Source organism: Falco rusticolus, chromosome Z (genome assembly GCF_015220075.1).
Source record: "Falco rusticolus isolate bFalRus1 chromosome Z, bFalRus1.pri, whole genome shotgun sequence".
In the NCBI taxonomy this organism is placed as follows: Eukaryota; Metazoa; Chordata; class Aves; order Falconiformes; family Falconidae; genus Falco; species Falco rusticolus.
The window spans coordinates 60,738,009-60,750,987 of NC_051210.1; the positions used below are offsets into that span (position 1 = coordinate 60,738,009).

The 12,979-nt window shown below is 40.6% G+C and overlaps 1 protein-coding gene across 1 annotated transcript in view; it reads right to left on the reverse strand.

Moving 5' to 3' along the window:
- The window catches only part of MAST4 (microtubule associated serine/threonine kinase family member 4), a 201,292-nt gene that overhangs the window by 6,874 nt on the left and 181,439 nt on the right, over positions 1–12,979 (reverse strand). Inside the window, exons 19-26 of the mRNA XM_037372641.1 lie at positions 11,624–11,725; positions 7,200–7,322; positions 6,843–6,955; positions 4,768–4,895; positions 4,435–4,667; positions 3,351–3,551; positions 1,853–2,082; positions 5–89 (exon numbers count right to left, since the gene is read on the reverse strand). Coding sequence (XP_037228538.1) covers positions 5–89; positions 1,853–2,082; positions 3,351–3,551; positions 4,435–4,667; positions 4,768–4,895; positions 6,843–6,955; positions 7,200–7,322; positions 11,624–11,725 — 1,215 coding nt within the window. The remainder of the gene's footprint in view (positions 1–4; positions 90–1,852; positions 2,083–3,350; positions 3,552–4,434; positions 4,668–4,767; positions 4,896–6,842; positions 6,956–7,199; positions 7,323–11,623; positions 11,726–12,979) is intronic.

Here is a 12,979-nt window from a genome sequence, read left to right on the forward strand (position 1 = left end):
AGACCATGCACCAGCTCTCCATTGATATGAGTAATCAGGTCTCCAGCTTTTAAGCCTGCTTGGTAAGCCGCACCTCCTTCTTCTACATTCTGGAAGTTAGAGATGAAAAGAATATACAAAAAATGGACTCCTGTTTAACCTTCATACTTTCAAAAGCAGGCTTTGTTTAACAAACTCCTTCTGTAAAAGCAGCTGGCAATGAAGAAAGATTACAGATATACAGGTTATATAAAGGAAGAAAAGAAGAAGAATTGGACCAATCGTTTCACCACCAACTACTTACTCAAACTTTGTACTTACACAGGACTGAAATGGTTTCAAAGCTCAATGAAAGACTACCTGTTGCTGCTGGTATTAAGTAAGCTCTGTATAGCAGTGCAGTTTTCATGCATGATAAAGAAGGGGTGATTCAATCCCCACGGCAAAATTACAGGAATGAATGAAGTTAGCATTTCTCAGCACCAGTTACTATGTAATTAAAGCAGCAGTCACATGCAGTACCCTAACGATGATAAAAATTAACTCTACCATATAGCTAAGGATTGTTTTCATTTGGTTCAAATTCACCAGGCTGCCCATTAGAGGGAAGAGCGCAGCACAAAGGTGACAAAAAGACCAAAACAAACTGAATTATTTTGCAGGTGGCTTAAATAATTTATTATGCCTTAAAAACAGCTTTTGAAGACTTTTAAGTCATGCAACCATTACTGAAGCCTACAGTGCTTACAGAGCTCTCCCCCCCCACCCCCCCCCGAAACTTATAGTATTTGGAAAAAAGCCAAGGTTTCACTTTTACTGCAGTGTACCGTCTTCTTCCCTTCCTTTCATTGATGTGGTGCTATGCCAGTGGCAACAAATCCGATTTTTTAATTTATTCCACTATCAATTAAATGTACACCACTCTCAAGATGCAATGTTCTTGACAGATTAATAGCTCTGAGAGGTAAACAACATGATTGAAAAATGAGTAACACACTATCACATCAGTAGCACGGCTACTTCAAAACCTAGAATACCTATTTAAAACAAATTACTGTACAGAACTTCAATGCTTTTTATATAGTTGTGATCAATTCGTCAAAATTCTTTTAAGTTTAAATTTTATTATGTATTTATATATAAATATTATAAATGTTTATATTATATATTAAGTTGAAATATTTTAAACACACAATTTCTGTATGTATAAACTATATAAAATGTAATTTGCTATCAACTAGATTATAAAATTAATATATACTTATTTACATAAATGTATATTTATTTTACAATTATGGAGGTTGATAACTAATGAGATGCAAGAACTGCTGCCTTTGTCTTTAGCCTGTCTCTCACTTTGTTCAGATCAGCAGCAAACAGAGGATGAAAAATACATGATTTATTCAAGACAGTCAATCTTTTTCTTGTGCCATAGAATCAAAGGTATTCACAAATCCAAATGATTTGCACATTTCTACACAAAAGAAAGTCAGTGCTTGAGCTCAGCCTACTTGCATCTAGTAAAATACTGTTGACTTCCATGAATGCCTTAATTGATGCAATTTGATAAATGGCATGTATATGTATTTCAACAGTTTCTGTTTACAGTACTTAGACACGGCTGTTCACAATTGCCAAACATGCCGAAAGTGAAAGGGAACACAGAAGGTCAACATTGTATGTAGGTACCACTTCTGCCAAAGGTGGCTCATGTACAGGCACAAATTTCATTCTAAGAAAATTTGTTTGGCACAACATCACAATTTACACAGTAACTGTCAACAAATAGATACCATAGGTACAAAAATAAAAAAACAAATACATCATCACACTTTGCTGTGACTATATACAAGCAAAAAAACCTATTACCTACCCAAACAATATGGTGTACAGTGTAGATATCGCTGTCACCCACGTAAACCCTGATTGCTCGGATGGTGAAGCCATACTTTTTTCCTGAGCTGTGAACTATTATCGGTTGATGAGAACTTACAACAGCGATCGATGAATCACGGCTGGGAGATGAATCTCGAGAGGATGAAGGATCAGATGACAGGGAATGAGGAGACATAGGACTTCCCAAAGGAGAAACACCAAACACATCTGGAAGAAAATAATCTGCCCATTAGCAGACATTCTGAGCACACCCAAATACAGACACACAACATGGAATGTGCTTAGTTTTATGACACCTCTGCATCAAAATACACCATTTTCTTTGCAGGAACACTCTCTCCTCCTCAGTCAGTGTGTATCTCAGTGAAGAAGTATAAACAACAACCAGATCTGAGAACTAAATTTTTTTCCCTGCAGTGTAAATCGTATTTTATAATGCAAGGGCTAACTCGTCATATGTAGACCGCTTTTTCCTTTTAGATTGGAAACACACAAATTGCTGACTTTGAAAGAACGGTTCTCAGCCTCTTCCTAACAAACAATTATGAAAAGAAAATCAGTTTGGTGGCAGATGTTACTGTACACCCGAAACCATCCCCCAAATAATCCAGCAGTGCTAAACAAAGCACTAGCTGGTTTTCTGGTTTCAGTTATATATAGGTATAGATAAAAGACTGCCATAATTAAACCACAATATCTAGTCGGTATACAGGACAGCAACTCAATGTTTTTACCAAGCTTCCATTTCTACATTCTGCTACATCATGTAAGACCAGAACTTCTGGCAACAGTATCAATTATGGCTTTGTTTTATTTCATTGTTTTGAAAGCACTATGTGCTTGTGCAAATGTAAATACAATTGCAGCAGCATAAAACTGCATTTTTGTGACTGTAACAGTGTGACGGCTCTGCAAAGGAATGCAGCCCAGAAAGATTCCAGGTTTCGCATCCATGCCAAGCCATGTCATGTGACGGCAGATATGCTTTGACAGCAGAGGTGCTACTCCCTGGATGTGAGTCACCAGAGGCTCCCAGAGATCAGCATCACTGGGTTAATGCTGAAATCCCAGGAAACAGCCAAGCCCTGAGGGCTTGTCACTGTCACCCTCCAGCTATTCTTGAAGCTGTACATAGTCAGCTACTTAAAATGTAAGCTACACCCCTACTGTAGGACGGGCCAAGGACTGAAGCCTGCATCCTGCTGTGCATGCACATGGTCGAACAAAAAGTAGTGGCCACTAAGAGACATTTTTGCCTGTCAGAGAAGGTCCCTCAGCTGTAATGTGACCACATCAACTTGTTGATGGACTGCACCATCTAGCAGTGCACGTGAAAACAAACAACAACAAAAAAAACCAAAAAAAAAAGGCATGACACAGAATCCATTCCGGACTCTCCAAAATCTTGCGTTTATGTCATAAACCATCAAGTATGCATAAATAACAGTATTTCAAACAAAAAGATTTGTATCTACCTCCGGGGATCATGAGGGACAAAGCACTTGCAGACAGAGACTTTGTGACTTTTCCAGAGATCTTCTTTTTCTCTGTGTTTTCTAATCGCTGACGAGCCACATGAGATCCAACTTCACTGGGTAGCTTTGAGGTGCTATCTGTACTGTCCACACCCTCACTTCTTCCATTTATCTGATCTAAGTGCTCTGGAAAACTGCCAACTGTACGGAGAAGAAGGGTTGAACACATTGAGGGAAAACTGGAGGTCAGGGAGAGGAAATGGTACATACAATTGTGAGATAGGAATTTTTCTTTCTGTTGACAAGTTCGTAAAACAACATTACAGAAATATGAGTAATTATTTCAGACTTACAGAATGCATAAATATTAACAGAATTAATTGAAGCAACGGTTTTTTGTAGTCACTGCCTAAACTAAGAGACAAAAGCTGAAGTAAATCTGGTATCTCAGTATGCAGCTCTCACCTTAGAGGACTTAATCATACATTTATTTTTCATACGAACTCCTCCTGAAGTAATTGAAAGGCTCCCAGCCTACATAAGTTGCTATCAGCTTAACAAGTTTTCCAAAATCATTAGACACTAAGTTTAATTATATTTTTAATTATAATATTTTGCTTTTATTCTTTGGGTAGTTTTCTACCACAGAGAAGAAAGATACCTGGCACCGCTATGCTCAGTATTACAACCATATTGGTAGTAGTCTGTCATAGGTAATGAACTTCCACAACACTGAATGGAGGAAGAACTAAACGTTTCAAACAAACCTGGCTTTGTGTCACATGACCTATCATATCCTTTTCTCCATAGAAGGATCCTGCAAAGGCTCTACTGTCAAGTCACTGTTATATTAACTTACCTAGCAGCCCTCCCGAGTCTGTGGGGAAACACCAACATTTGGTGTTTCCAAATGTGTTGAAACTTTCCCATACATGTTTTCGTGAGGTGTTTCTAGCTTGAGCCTGAGCCCAAACCAGACCCCTCTTGGGATGGCTTTTTTTAAAGCAGTCCTGAAATACACAACTTAAATCCATGAATGCTACTGCTTCTAATGTCATCAGTCAAGAGACCCCCTGTGAATTACCTGATAGTGTGGAACTGCTGATTGTACTTGCTGGAGTGGTGACTTCAGGTTCATCTTGCACTGTTTCCTCGCTCACAAACGCAGGCTTTTCCTGTTCCTCCCGTTGACCCACTAAGCCAGTAGAATCATCCTGCTCTCCTTCGGCTGATATGGCTAACTTTGGAAGCAAACCAGTACTGTGTTGCTGCCTGCTCCTCTCAGTGTCAGACGAGATGGATGTAGATATTTGTTGTCTGCATTAAAAATAAGCAAACTCTCATGCAGTTATTCAAATGAGGAGGCCTGCTACCTGGCAAGCAGGACAGACTGCTTCCAGCACCTCCTTATACTTACATTTCAGAATATTCTGAACTCCAGCTTAAAGATTCCACAGAAGGCAATGTTACACTTTTTGTTTTGTCTCCTGCATCTTCCTTTTCCTCACCTTGTGTCTGAGTGACTCGGTCTATGCTACTAAATACCTATTACAGACAAGAAAAAAAACACAAACCCCCTGACTCATCACTGACATATTCAACACAAAAAGATAATGCAGGAAAGCACATTTCAGGTTCTACTCTTCATGTCCTAAACACCTATACAGTATCTCAGAGTGCAAATCTCAAAATTCTTGAGACTTTCTAGATTTCCAAAAGTCTGTGTTCTTAAAATGCTTTCCTATTTTGCTCTCTTGGCTCCTCACATACAGGGTCAGGAATAATGCCTCTTCTCATTATGAATTCATCAGCTTTCTCCCCATTTCACTGGGTGAACCAAGAGAGTATAAACATCGTCTATAGCCTTGGGGTTTCTACATCACAGGCTTAATGCATGTCTTGGATTAATTCACAACCATAAAGCCAAGCAAGGCAAAAACCCCCTAACCCTAAGATACTGACTTAGTGTCTACCAGTCAAGTGTGGAAAGCAGAAAAATTTATCTGAATTGACTTTGATGTTAAGAATAAATTACTTGACTAAAAAGTTTAAAAAAATAAACTCTGGACATTGGACAATCATTAGCTGTTAAACAGCACACAGAAATTGTCACATATATTCTATAGTCTGAGAGGCTCAGCTAGAGATGTAATGACATTAACAAACCAAACTATTACTGTGGTACAGAGCTTTTAAAAGGACAGAAGTTCACAGAATCACAGATTTAGGCTGAAAAGGACCTCTGTGGGTCATGTTGTCTAACTCCTCTGCACAAGCAGGGTCACCTACAGCTGGTTGCTCAGGACCATGTTCAGAAGGTTTTTGAAGACCTCCAAGGATGGAGACTCCACAACCTCTCCGGAAAACCTGTGCCAGTGCTTGATAACTCTCACAGTAAAAAAGGGTTCCCGTGCATTCAGACAGAACCTCCTGTGTTTCAGTTTGGGCCTGCCTCTTGTCCAAGTTATCTTCAAAGAGACTGTATCTGAATTTGAAAAATACCACCAAGACAAAATAAGGAGTTTACATAGAATCAGGATAACTACATCCACGATTCCAGTCTCTCCTCTTTCATGCTATCACAGACACAATACATACATGGTACTGCAAAACCAACATAAAATCAACCAATTCCTTAAAGGAATCCTTACAGACAAACAAGGTACAAACACAGACTTGCCAAATACACCTTTAAACTCAGTTCCTAAAGTAGGTTAAAGGGACTTTTTAAATGGAAAGCTTTTGAAAATCACTCCTGGATGCTATACTAAGACTAAAAGCACACTCACTAGGCATTCCACTTCCATTAGTTCCTGCCAATTTACCCTCCACAGTATTTTCTGAGCATATCCACTCTGCCACTATTGGCACCCCTTGTCCAGTAACTTGCCCAGTAACAATCAGCTCTCATCTCAACTACTGAAGTACACTACCATTTGGACAGTCAGCTTTACCTTCAATTCACAGCATTCAAATCGCTCCCTCAAATCCACATCTCTCCCTGCCCACATTATATCATGCTAACCAGTATTTTGCTTTTTTCCTTCAGTCTAACGTCATTTAATTAACAGTTACCATAGGCTAGTACTTCAATCTTTTTAATGGCACCATCTGCAAGATACCCAAGACACAACCGGAGAAACATGCAAACTATGTACAAGGAAACCCATCTAAGAAACACCCATTAGCATTTAACAGAACAGTCACCCTAAACTTTCGCTCATGCTATCACGAATTTTCTACAGAAAACATGAACCTATTTATACTATTTTCTATTATCTTCTAAAGGATTCAAGAAATCACTTTCCTACAGAATCTTCCCATGTTTTGATTTAATGGTATTAATTTCATTCTTGCTTAATGTCAGTCAACATTTCTTGAAGAAACAATGCCCTATACATCTCTTCCATATCTAACATTTACGAACTCTACAAAACTAGCAAAATGTTTACGTACATAACGCATACTAATATTACAGAAGTTTTTACTTACTTTTGAAAATCTGTGTGAACATGACGAAAACTGTCTTATCTCCAAGTTAAAATCTTCATCATTGGTATCATCTTCTTCCTCCGTTTCCATATGGTGGTATCTCTCAGAGCGAGCTATAGACAAGGAAGATAAACTATTTCAATTTATCAGGAAGGATGGATACCAAGCTTTAATATTAACTGAAAGCATAATTTTATTCTTAGGATTATTCCTGCTGAAATGTCAAGCCACCAGTGAAATTGCAAGCTGCCAGTGATTCTGATAAAGGAGATTTTTCAAAGCAGTAAGCACAAGTCAAAGGCAGCGATTATTTAAACAGGGCTTCATCACATTCTTTTAGTGCCATCAAACACCTACTGTCAAAATAACTTGTGTCATCTTCAGACTCCAGTTGTGGAATAAATTCTGCTTTCTGCCTCAACAGACCATTCCAGTCAAGGCTCCTGAAGAACTGATGCTGCTTTACTTCATATGCGCCACCTGGGGGAGCCACAGAAAAACACTGAGCAAATCATACCAAATACTCGACATTAATTAACCAAACGCCTGGCCAAAAAATGCAAATTATCATGGAAAAGCAAGTTGTTGCTGCAGGCAGGAACATTTACTACCCGTTTCCACTAGAATCCCCTAAACCTTTCAGAGCAGCTCCCTGTCCCTGACTACTTGTGGTCATTCCTTTAGCAGTGGTGGCATTCTTTTATCATCTTTCCCCCTTGAACATTTCTATTTTTCTGCATATACAAATTGTTATCTGTCAGCTACACGTTAGTCAGAGGCATCAGATGTAGCAGCAGTAGTGGTCATTATAAAAAATATAAATATGTGCCCTAGATGAGTAAGTACAAATTAGAAAGTAATGAAAAATGATTCTTAATGTTCAGTGCAAATACCATTGGCTGACCAGGAGCTCCTTTTTGTTTTATGGCAGTAACAAGCAACTCTACAGGAAATACCTTATCATTTATCTTTTTACAGATTACTGCCTACTTGTTATGTGTGTTAAATAATTATACCAGTTTCAAGTTAAGAAACAACTACAAGAACACCACAACATACTGGAATTTTTTGTCCTGTAGAGGTGGGAGAGGGTGTTATTAATAAGCATAAATCCAGTTCTAAAAACTGAACAAGTACCTGCAGCAGCCAAGCATTTCTGCCAGCTTGGTTGTATTTGGTTTATGTGGCAAGGTTTTGGTAGTGGGGGGATGCAGGGGCAGCAGCTGCCCCCATGTCTGATAAGAGCCAGTGCCAGCTGGCTCCAAGATGGACCCACCACTGGCCAAGGCTAAGGCAACCAGTGGCGCTGGTAGTGCCTCTGGGGTAACAAGAGTAAAAGATGCTGCACAACAGCAGCTGGGGACAGGAGTGAGAATATGTGGGAAGAAACACCTCTGCAGACCCCAAAGTCAGTGAAGAAGGAAGGGCAGGACATGCTACAGGCACCGGAGCAGATTCCCCTGCAGCTCCTGGGGAAGACATGGGAGACAGGCTGTGCCCTGCAGCCCATGGAGGACCCCGCGCTGGAGCAGGTGGATGTGCTTGAAGGAGGCTGTGACCCTCCTTGTAGCCTGCACTGGAGTAGGCTCCTGACAGGACCTGTGGCTGTGTGGAAGAGAAGCCCAGGATGGAGCAGGTTTGCTGGCAGGACTTGTGATCCCGTGAAAGACTCATGCAAAAGCAGTCTGAGCCTGAAGGACTACACCCTGTGGAAGTGACCCACACTGAAGCAATTTATGAATAACTGTAGTGTGCAGGAAGGACTGATGCAGGAGAAGTTCTGTCGACAGTTCTATTCCATGGTGGGACCCCATGCTGGAGCAAGGGAAGAGTGTGAGACGGAAGGAGTGGCAGAGACAACACGTAAATGAACTGATCACAACCTCTAATCCCCATGCCCCTGCGCCACTTGGCAGGAGGAGGTAGAGAAACTGGGAGTGATGTTGAGCCTGGGAAGAAGGAAGGGGTGGGGGAAGGTGTTTGTAGATTTGTTCTTATTTCTCATTATCCTACTCAATTGCTAACTGGCAATAAATTAAATTAATTTCCCCAAGTCAAGTCTGTTTTGCCTGTGACTGTTAACTGCTGAATGATCTCCCGTCCTTATCTCGGCCCATGAGACTTTTGTCATATTTTCTTTCCCTGTCTATAGTCTAGTTGAGGAGGGGGAGTGACAGAAGAGCTTGGTGGCCAGTCAAGGTCAACCCACTACATTGATACAGCACATAAATTCCTCCACATCAAGGCCAAGTCAGGAGAGAATCACAGAATGTGTGAAGTCAGTGTCAGAGTTTCTGCATTGGGTTCTTTGCTCTTCTGACTGAACCAAGGAAAATTCATAAAAGCCAAATTTTCCCAAAGGAAACCAAAATCACATCTCATTCTAAGTCACTAGCCAAGGAGTGAGTATTTCTCTGAGCGCAGTAATGGGATATTAAGTCAGAATCGTATAATCCTTGATTGGTATCAGACACTTCAAACCCAAAGACATCTTTTTTCTATCGTCTTCCTTCTTTAAAGCAAGTATAGAATCTACCTCTTCCTTCAACTTGACTATGCCACTCAAGTCTCCTGAGCAAATACACAATTACAGATTTCAAGGAGTGTTATGCAGCTAGCTAGTATGTATTAAATAAATATGGCTGTCATTTGAAATGCATGGTGGAGCCTGAAATAAACTGTGCTATTTTCCATGTCCCACTGCAGTCTCCATTTCTGAGTTGCTTTGACACTTGAAACCTTGCTGTGGTTTCTAAACCTCCCTCAGTGCTTCACAGAAATGGCAGCCTGGTTTCCTTCTTCAGACTGCCAGCTCTTGAGAGACCATGAATCATAGAACCATAGAATTGTTTAGGTTGAAAAAGACCTTTTAAGATTATCGAGCTTAACCATTAACCCAGCACTGCCACGTCCACCACTGAACCACATCCCGAAGTGCCAAATCTACAGGTCTTTTAAATACCTCCAGGGGTGGCAACTCAACCACTTCCCTGGGAAGCCTGTTCTAATGCCTGATGACCCTTTTCAGTGAAACGATTTTTCCTAATATCCAATCTAACCCTCCCCTGGCACAACTTGAGGTGGTTTCCTCTGTCCTGAACAGTCAAATCAGCCCATAAACAAGCTGCGCAGGTGCTCCGTGTGGCGGCACTCGCCGTTACAATAGTTAAGCCGGCCTCATTCTAGCCAATTCACTTCCTTAACCAGCTGTAGCAAAAGAGGCAGAATTTGCTACCTACTTCTGATGCAGTCTCTCCCACGGCAACAGTCTTGAATTACTGTGTTTACCAAGAAAAATCATCCTGGCAATGAAACAACATTCCTGAAAGGAATATACTTAAAACAAGGGAATCGAACTGGTTGTGGCTCTTTGTTTTGCCTTTGGCAGCAGTGCCCTTTGCAGTAGATGAAGCAGGCAGCAACTGGAGAAGCTGACTGGGGTGTCACACCTCCTTCACTCTTAACTTCTTCAATGCAGGGCAAGGGAGAACAAGCTTTGCTGGATGCCACCTTCATCTAGACCATCAACTACATTGAAGTCTAAGGGCTGTTCACACAGGTCCCAGATGCTCTGGGGGCAAAGGATACGCAGTTCACTCATCTCAGAAATGTCATCATGTCCCAAAGAAAGACCTGTTGTTTGGGACTGTGTCAGAAGTACTTGGGGTCTGGGTTACTCTCATGTTTCCCCTGAGCGGCTGTGGTAAGGCCAGTTATGAACTGATTCCTAAAGGTCTTTTCTATGTTAGCTCTAAACAAATGCAGCACAACGTGACTCCTGGACTGTTTTGCTAACAATTTTCCACGTGCTGTCATGCTGACTCAACCTGTCACTTCGTTTCCTTAGTACCACCTATGTATTTATAATTCATGGCATACAGTGTTCACTATAAATAAGACTATACATTTGGGGTCTTATCTGTAGAAGTCCTTTTTTGCTGTATTTCCATAGTGCTTTGCCCGGTGGGATAGCAGTCAGTGACTGATGCTCCCATACACTAAAAATCACATGCAATGTTTCTCACCACTGCCTCTCAACCAAATTCCCAAATAAATACTGCTCCATCAATGAACATGTAAACTCTATTACATAAATGCACAGTGCTTTCAATAGCCTATGCAGGCTTACTGCCCCTTATACCACATAGCATTTTGAGAGGAGAATCTGACATCAGCACAGCACTGAACAACCACAGTGGAATAAGCTGACACCTTTTGTTCTCACTGATACCCATCAACTTTCTTAATATTCACTCCTTTGGTTTTATTCTTTTTTGTGCAAGGCAATAGTCCTTGCTGAATGAGAGTGAGAAGACCTTTCGTAACACAATCTCAGCCACTTCTGAATAATTAGTTCAAGTATTATCACCCACCCTGAAGCCTGGAGGAACTGATTTGCCAGGCTAGGATACTCTGGAAGAAGGAAGGATCAGTTGTATATTGACTTCCCTTCTCCATTTCCCTGTTTAATACTGTATTCATGGAGCCCCCTCCAATGGCTAACTGGGTCTCTGAGAAGTTTCTGGTTTATTTATAAAATGAAGAGAAGAGTAAATATGAAAGACCACATGTATTCACCAAAATAAGGACAGTCATCATCTTGTTAGGATCGTATTACTGATCTGAATCTATAAAATACCCTCTGCTATAATGGAATATTGTCATGCTACTTGCCCTGACAGATGTCTTCTGGGCAAAACAAACAGGTGAACAGAAGCTCCCAGTGTTGAATATAGAACCTATTTCTAGCACACTAACAATATAAGATAGTGCTTCCTAACCTGTTCCAAGTCTTTCCAAAGGATTCTGCCTGAGCAGTAGGGTAATCAGGTCCTGGGCATCTGGAGGTGGTGCTTCATCCTTTTCAGGCCAGTTGATTTCATCTAGCAAAACAAAGTTGTTTGTTATTACTGATGTCTGATCCCAACATCCAGCAGACACTGTGTGAAAGCTCTTGTAGTGAGCTAGCAGTAAAGTCACATTAAGAAAACTTTTTCAAGTTGCTCTCTGTTGCATACCAACTACTTCTGATTTTTATACTCCCTACACATACTCCATGAACATATTGTTATGTTCCCATTTTCCTTGGTAGTATCCTTTAACCCAAAACAGCGTTTAACAACATAACACAGGCATGCTTGACTCATGGAAAACTATTGCAAAATATTAGCACAAAAAATTGTATGCTGTCCCTTCTCCCTGCCTGCCCTGCAACCCCTCAACCCCAGCAAAAAAAGATCATGGTCTACATTTTAGTTCTGGTTCATGCAGACTGCTGTTAAGATGGATGCAGCTGACCTAACCCAGGCAGTCACTGCTCACATCTGTAATCCTTCTCTAACGTTAGAAGACTCACTGCAGTCACTACTCCCATGACTATGGGCCAAGAAACTGTGCTCTGCTCTGAAGAGGTAGATGCCAACGGAGCTTTTTTCCAAGCATCTCATACTTCAGAGGAGAACCACCCCACTCTACAGATTTCTTATAAGACTTTTGCACGACCTAACAAGTTTAACCTAAATCACACAGTCAAGATATCAAACCTTGCAGTATTCAGGTAAGCCTAAATAAAAATTCTGCCCAACTTTCATTTAATCTAAACAATGGAAAATTGCACCAGCTTCAATATGAGCATGAACTTTGTAACAGCATACACAGCAAGTTTTGTCTGAGTTTTAGCAGAAACAACCTTCGCAAATGTAATATACTGCAGATTTAGACAAAACTGCCTAAGTTTCTTGGGACGTACCAGGATTTTGGCTTCAGAGAACGAGAATGTTGGGAGCTAGGAAACTTTGTTATCATTTTATGATCTAGATCTTTCTTTCAAAATGATCACTATTGGAGAAATACTCATCAGAAGCTACACACAAGTTTAATCTTTGTATTTCAGAGTTTAAGGAAAGGTACTGAAATAAAAGGGCATGACATGTAATCTGTTTCTGGAGCATTATTTTTAACCTAGATCATTTCAGGCATTTAAGTTTACACCGAGGCCTCACACAACTGTATTCATGCAACTTGGGGGCAGGAAAGGCAATTTACAATGAAGAAGGAGCATCGTAAAATGAGGGGGCAAGACTTTAAGGTAGATTTTCAAGTAGAATGTAACTTTGACCCACAGAAACTGGAACTGA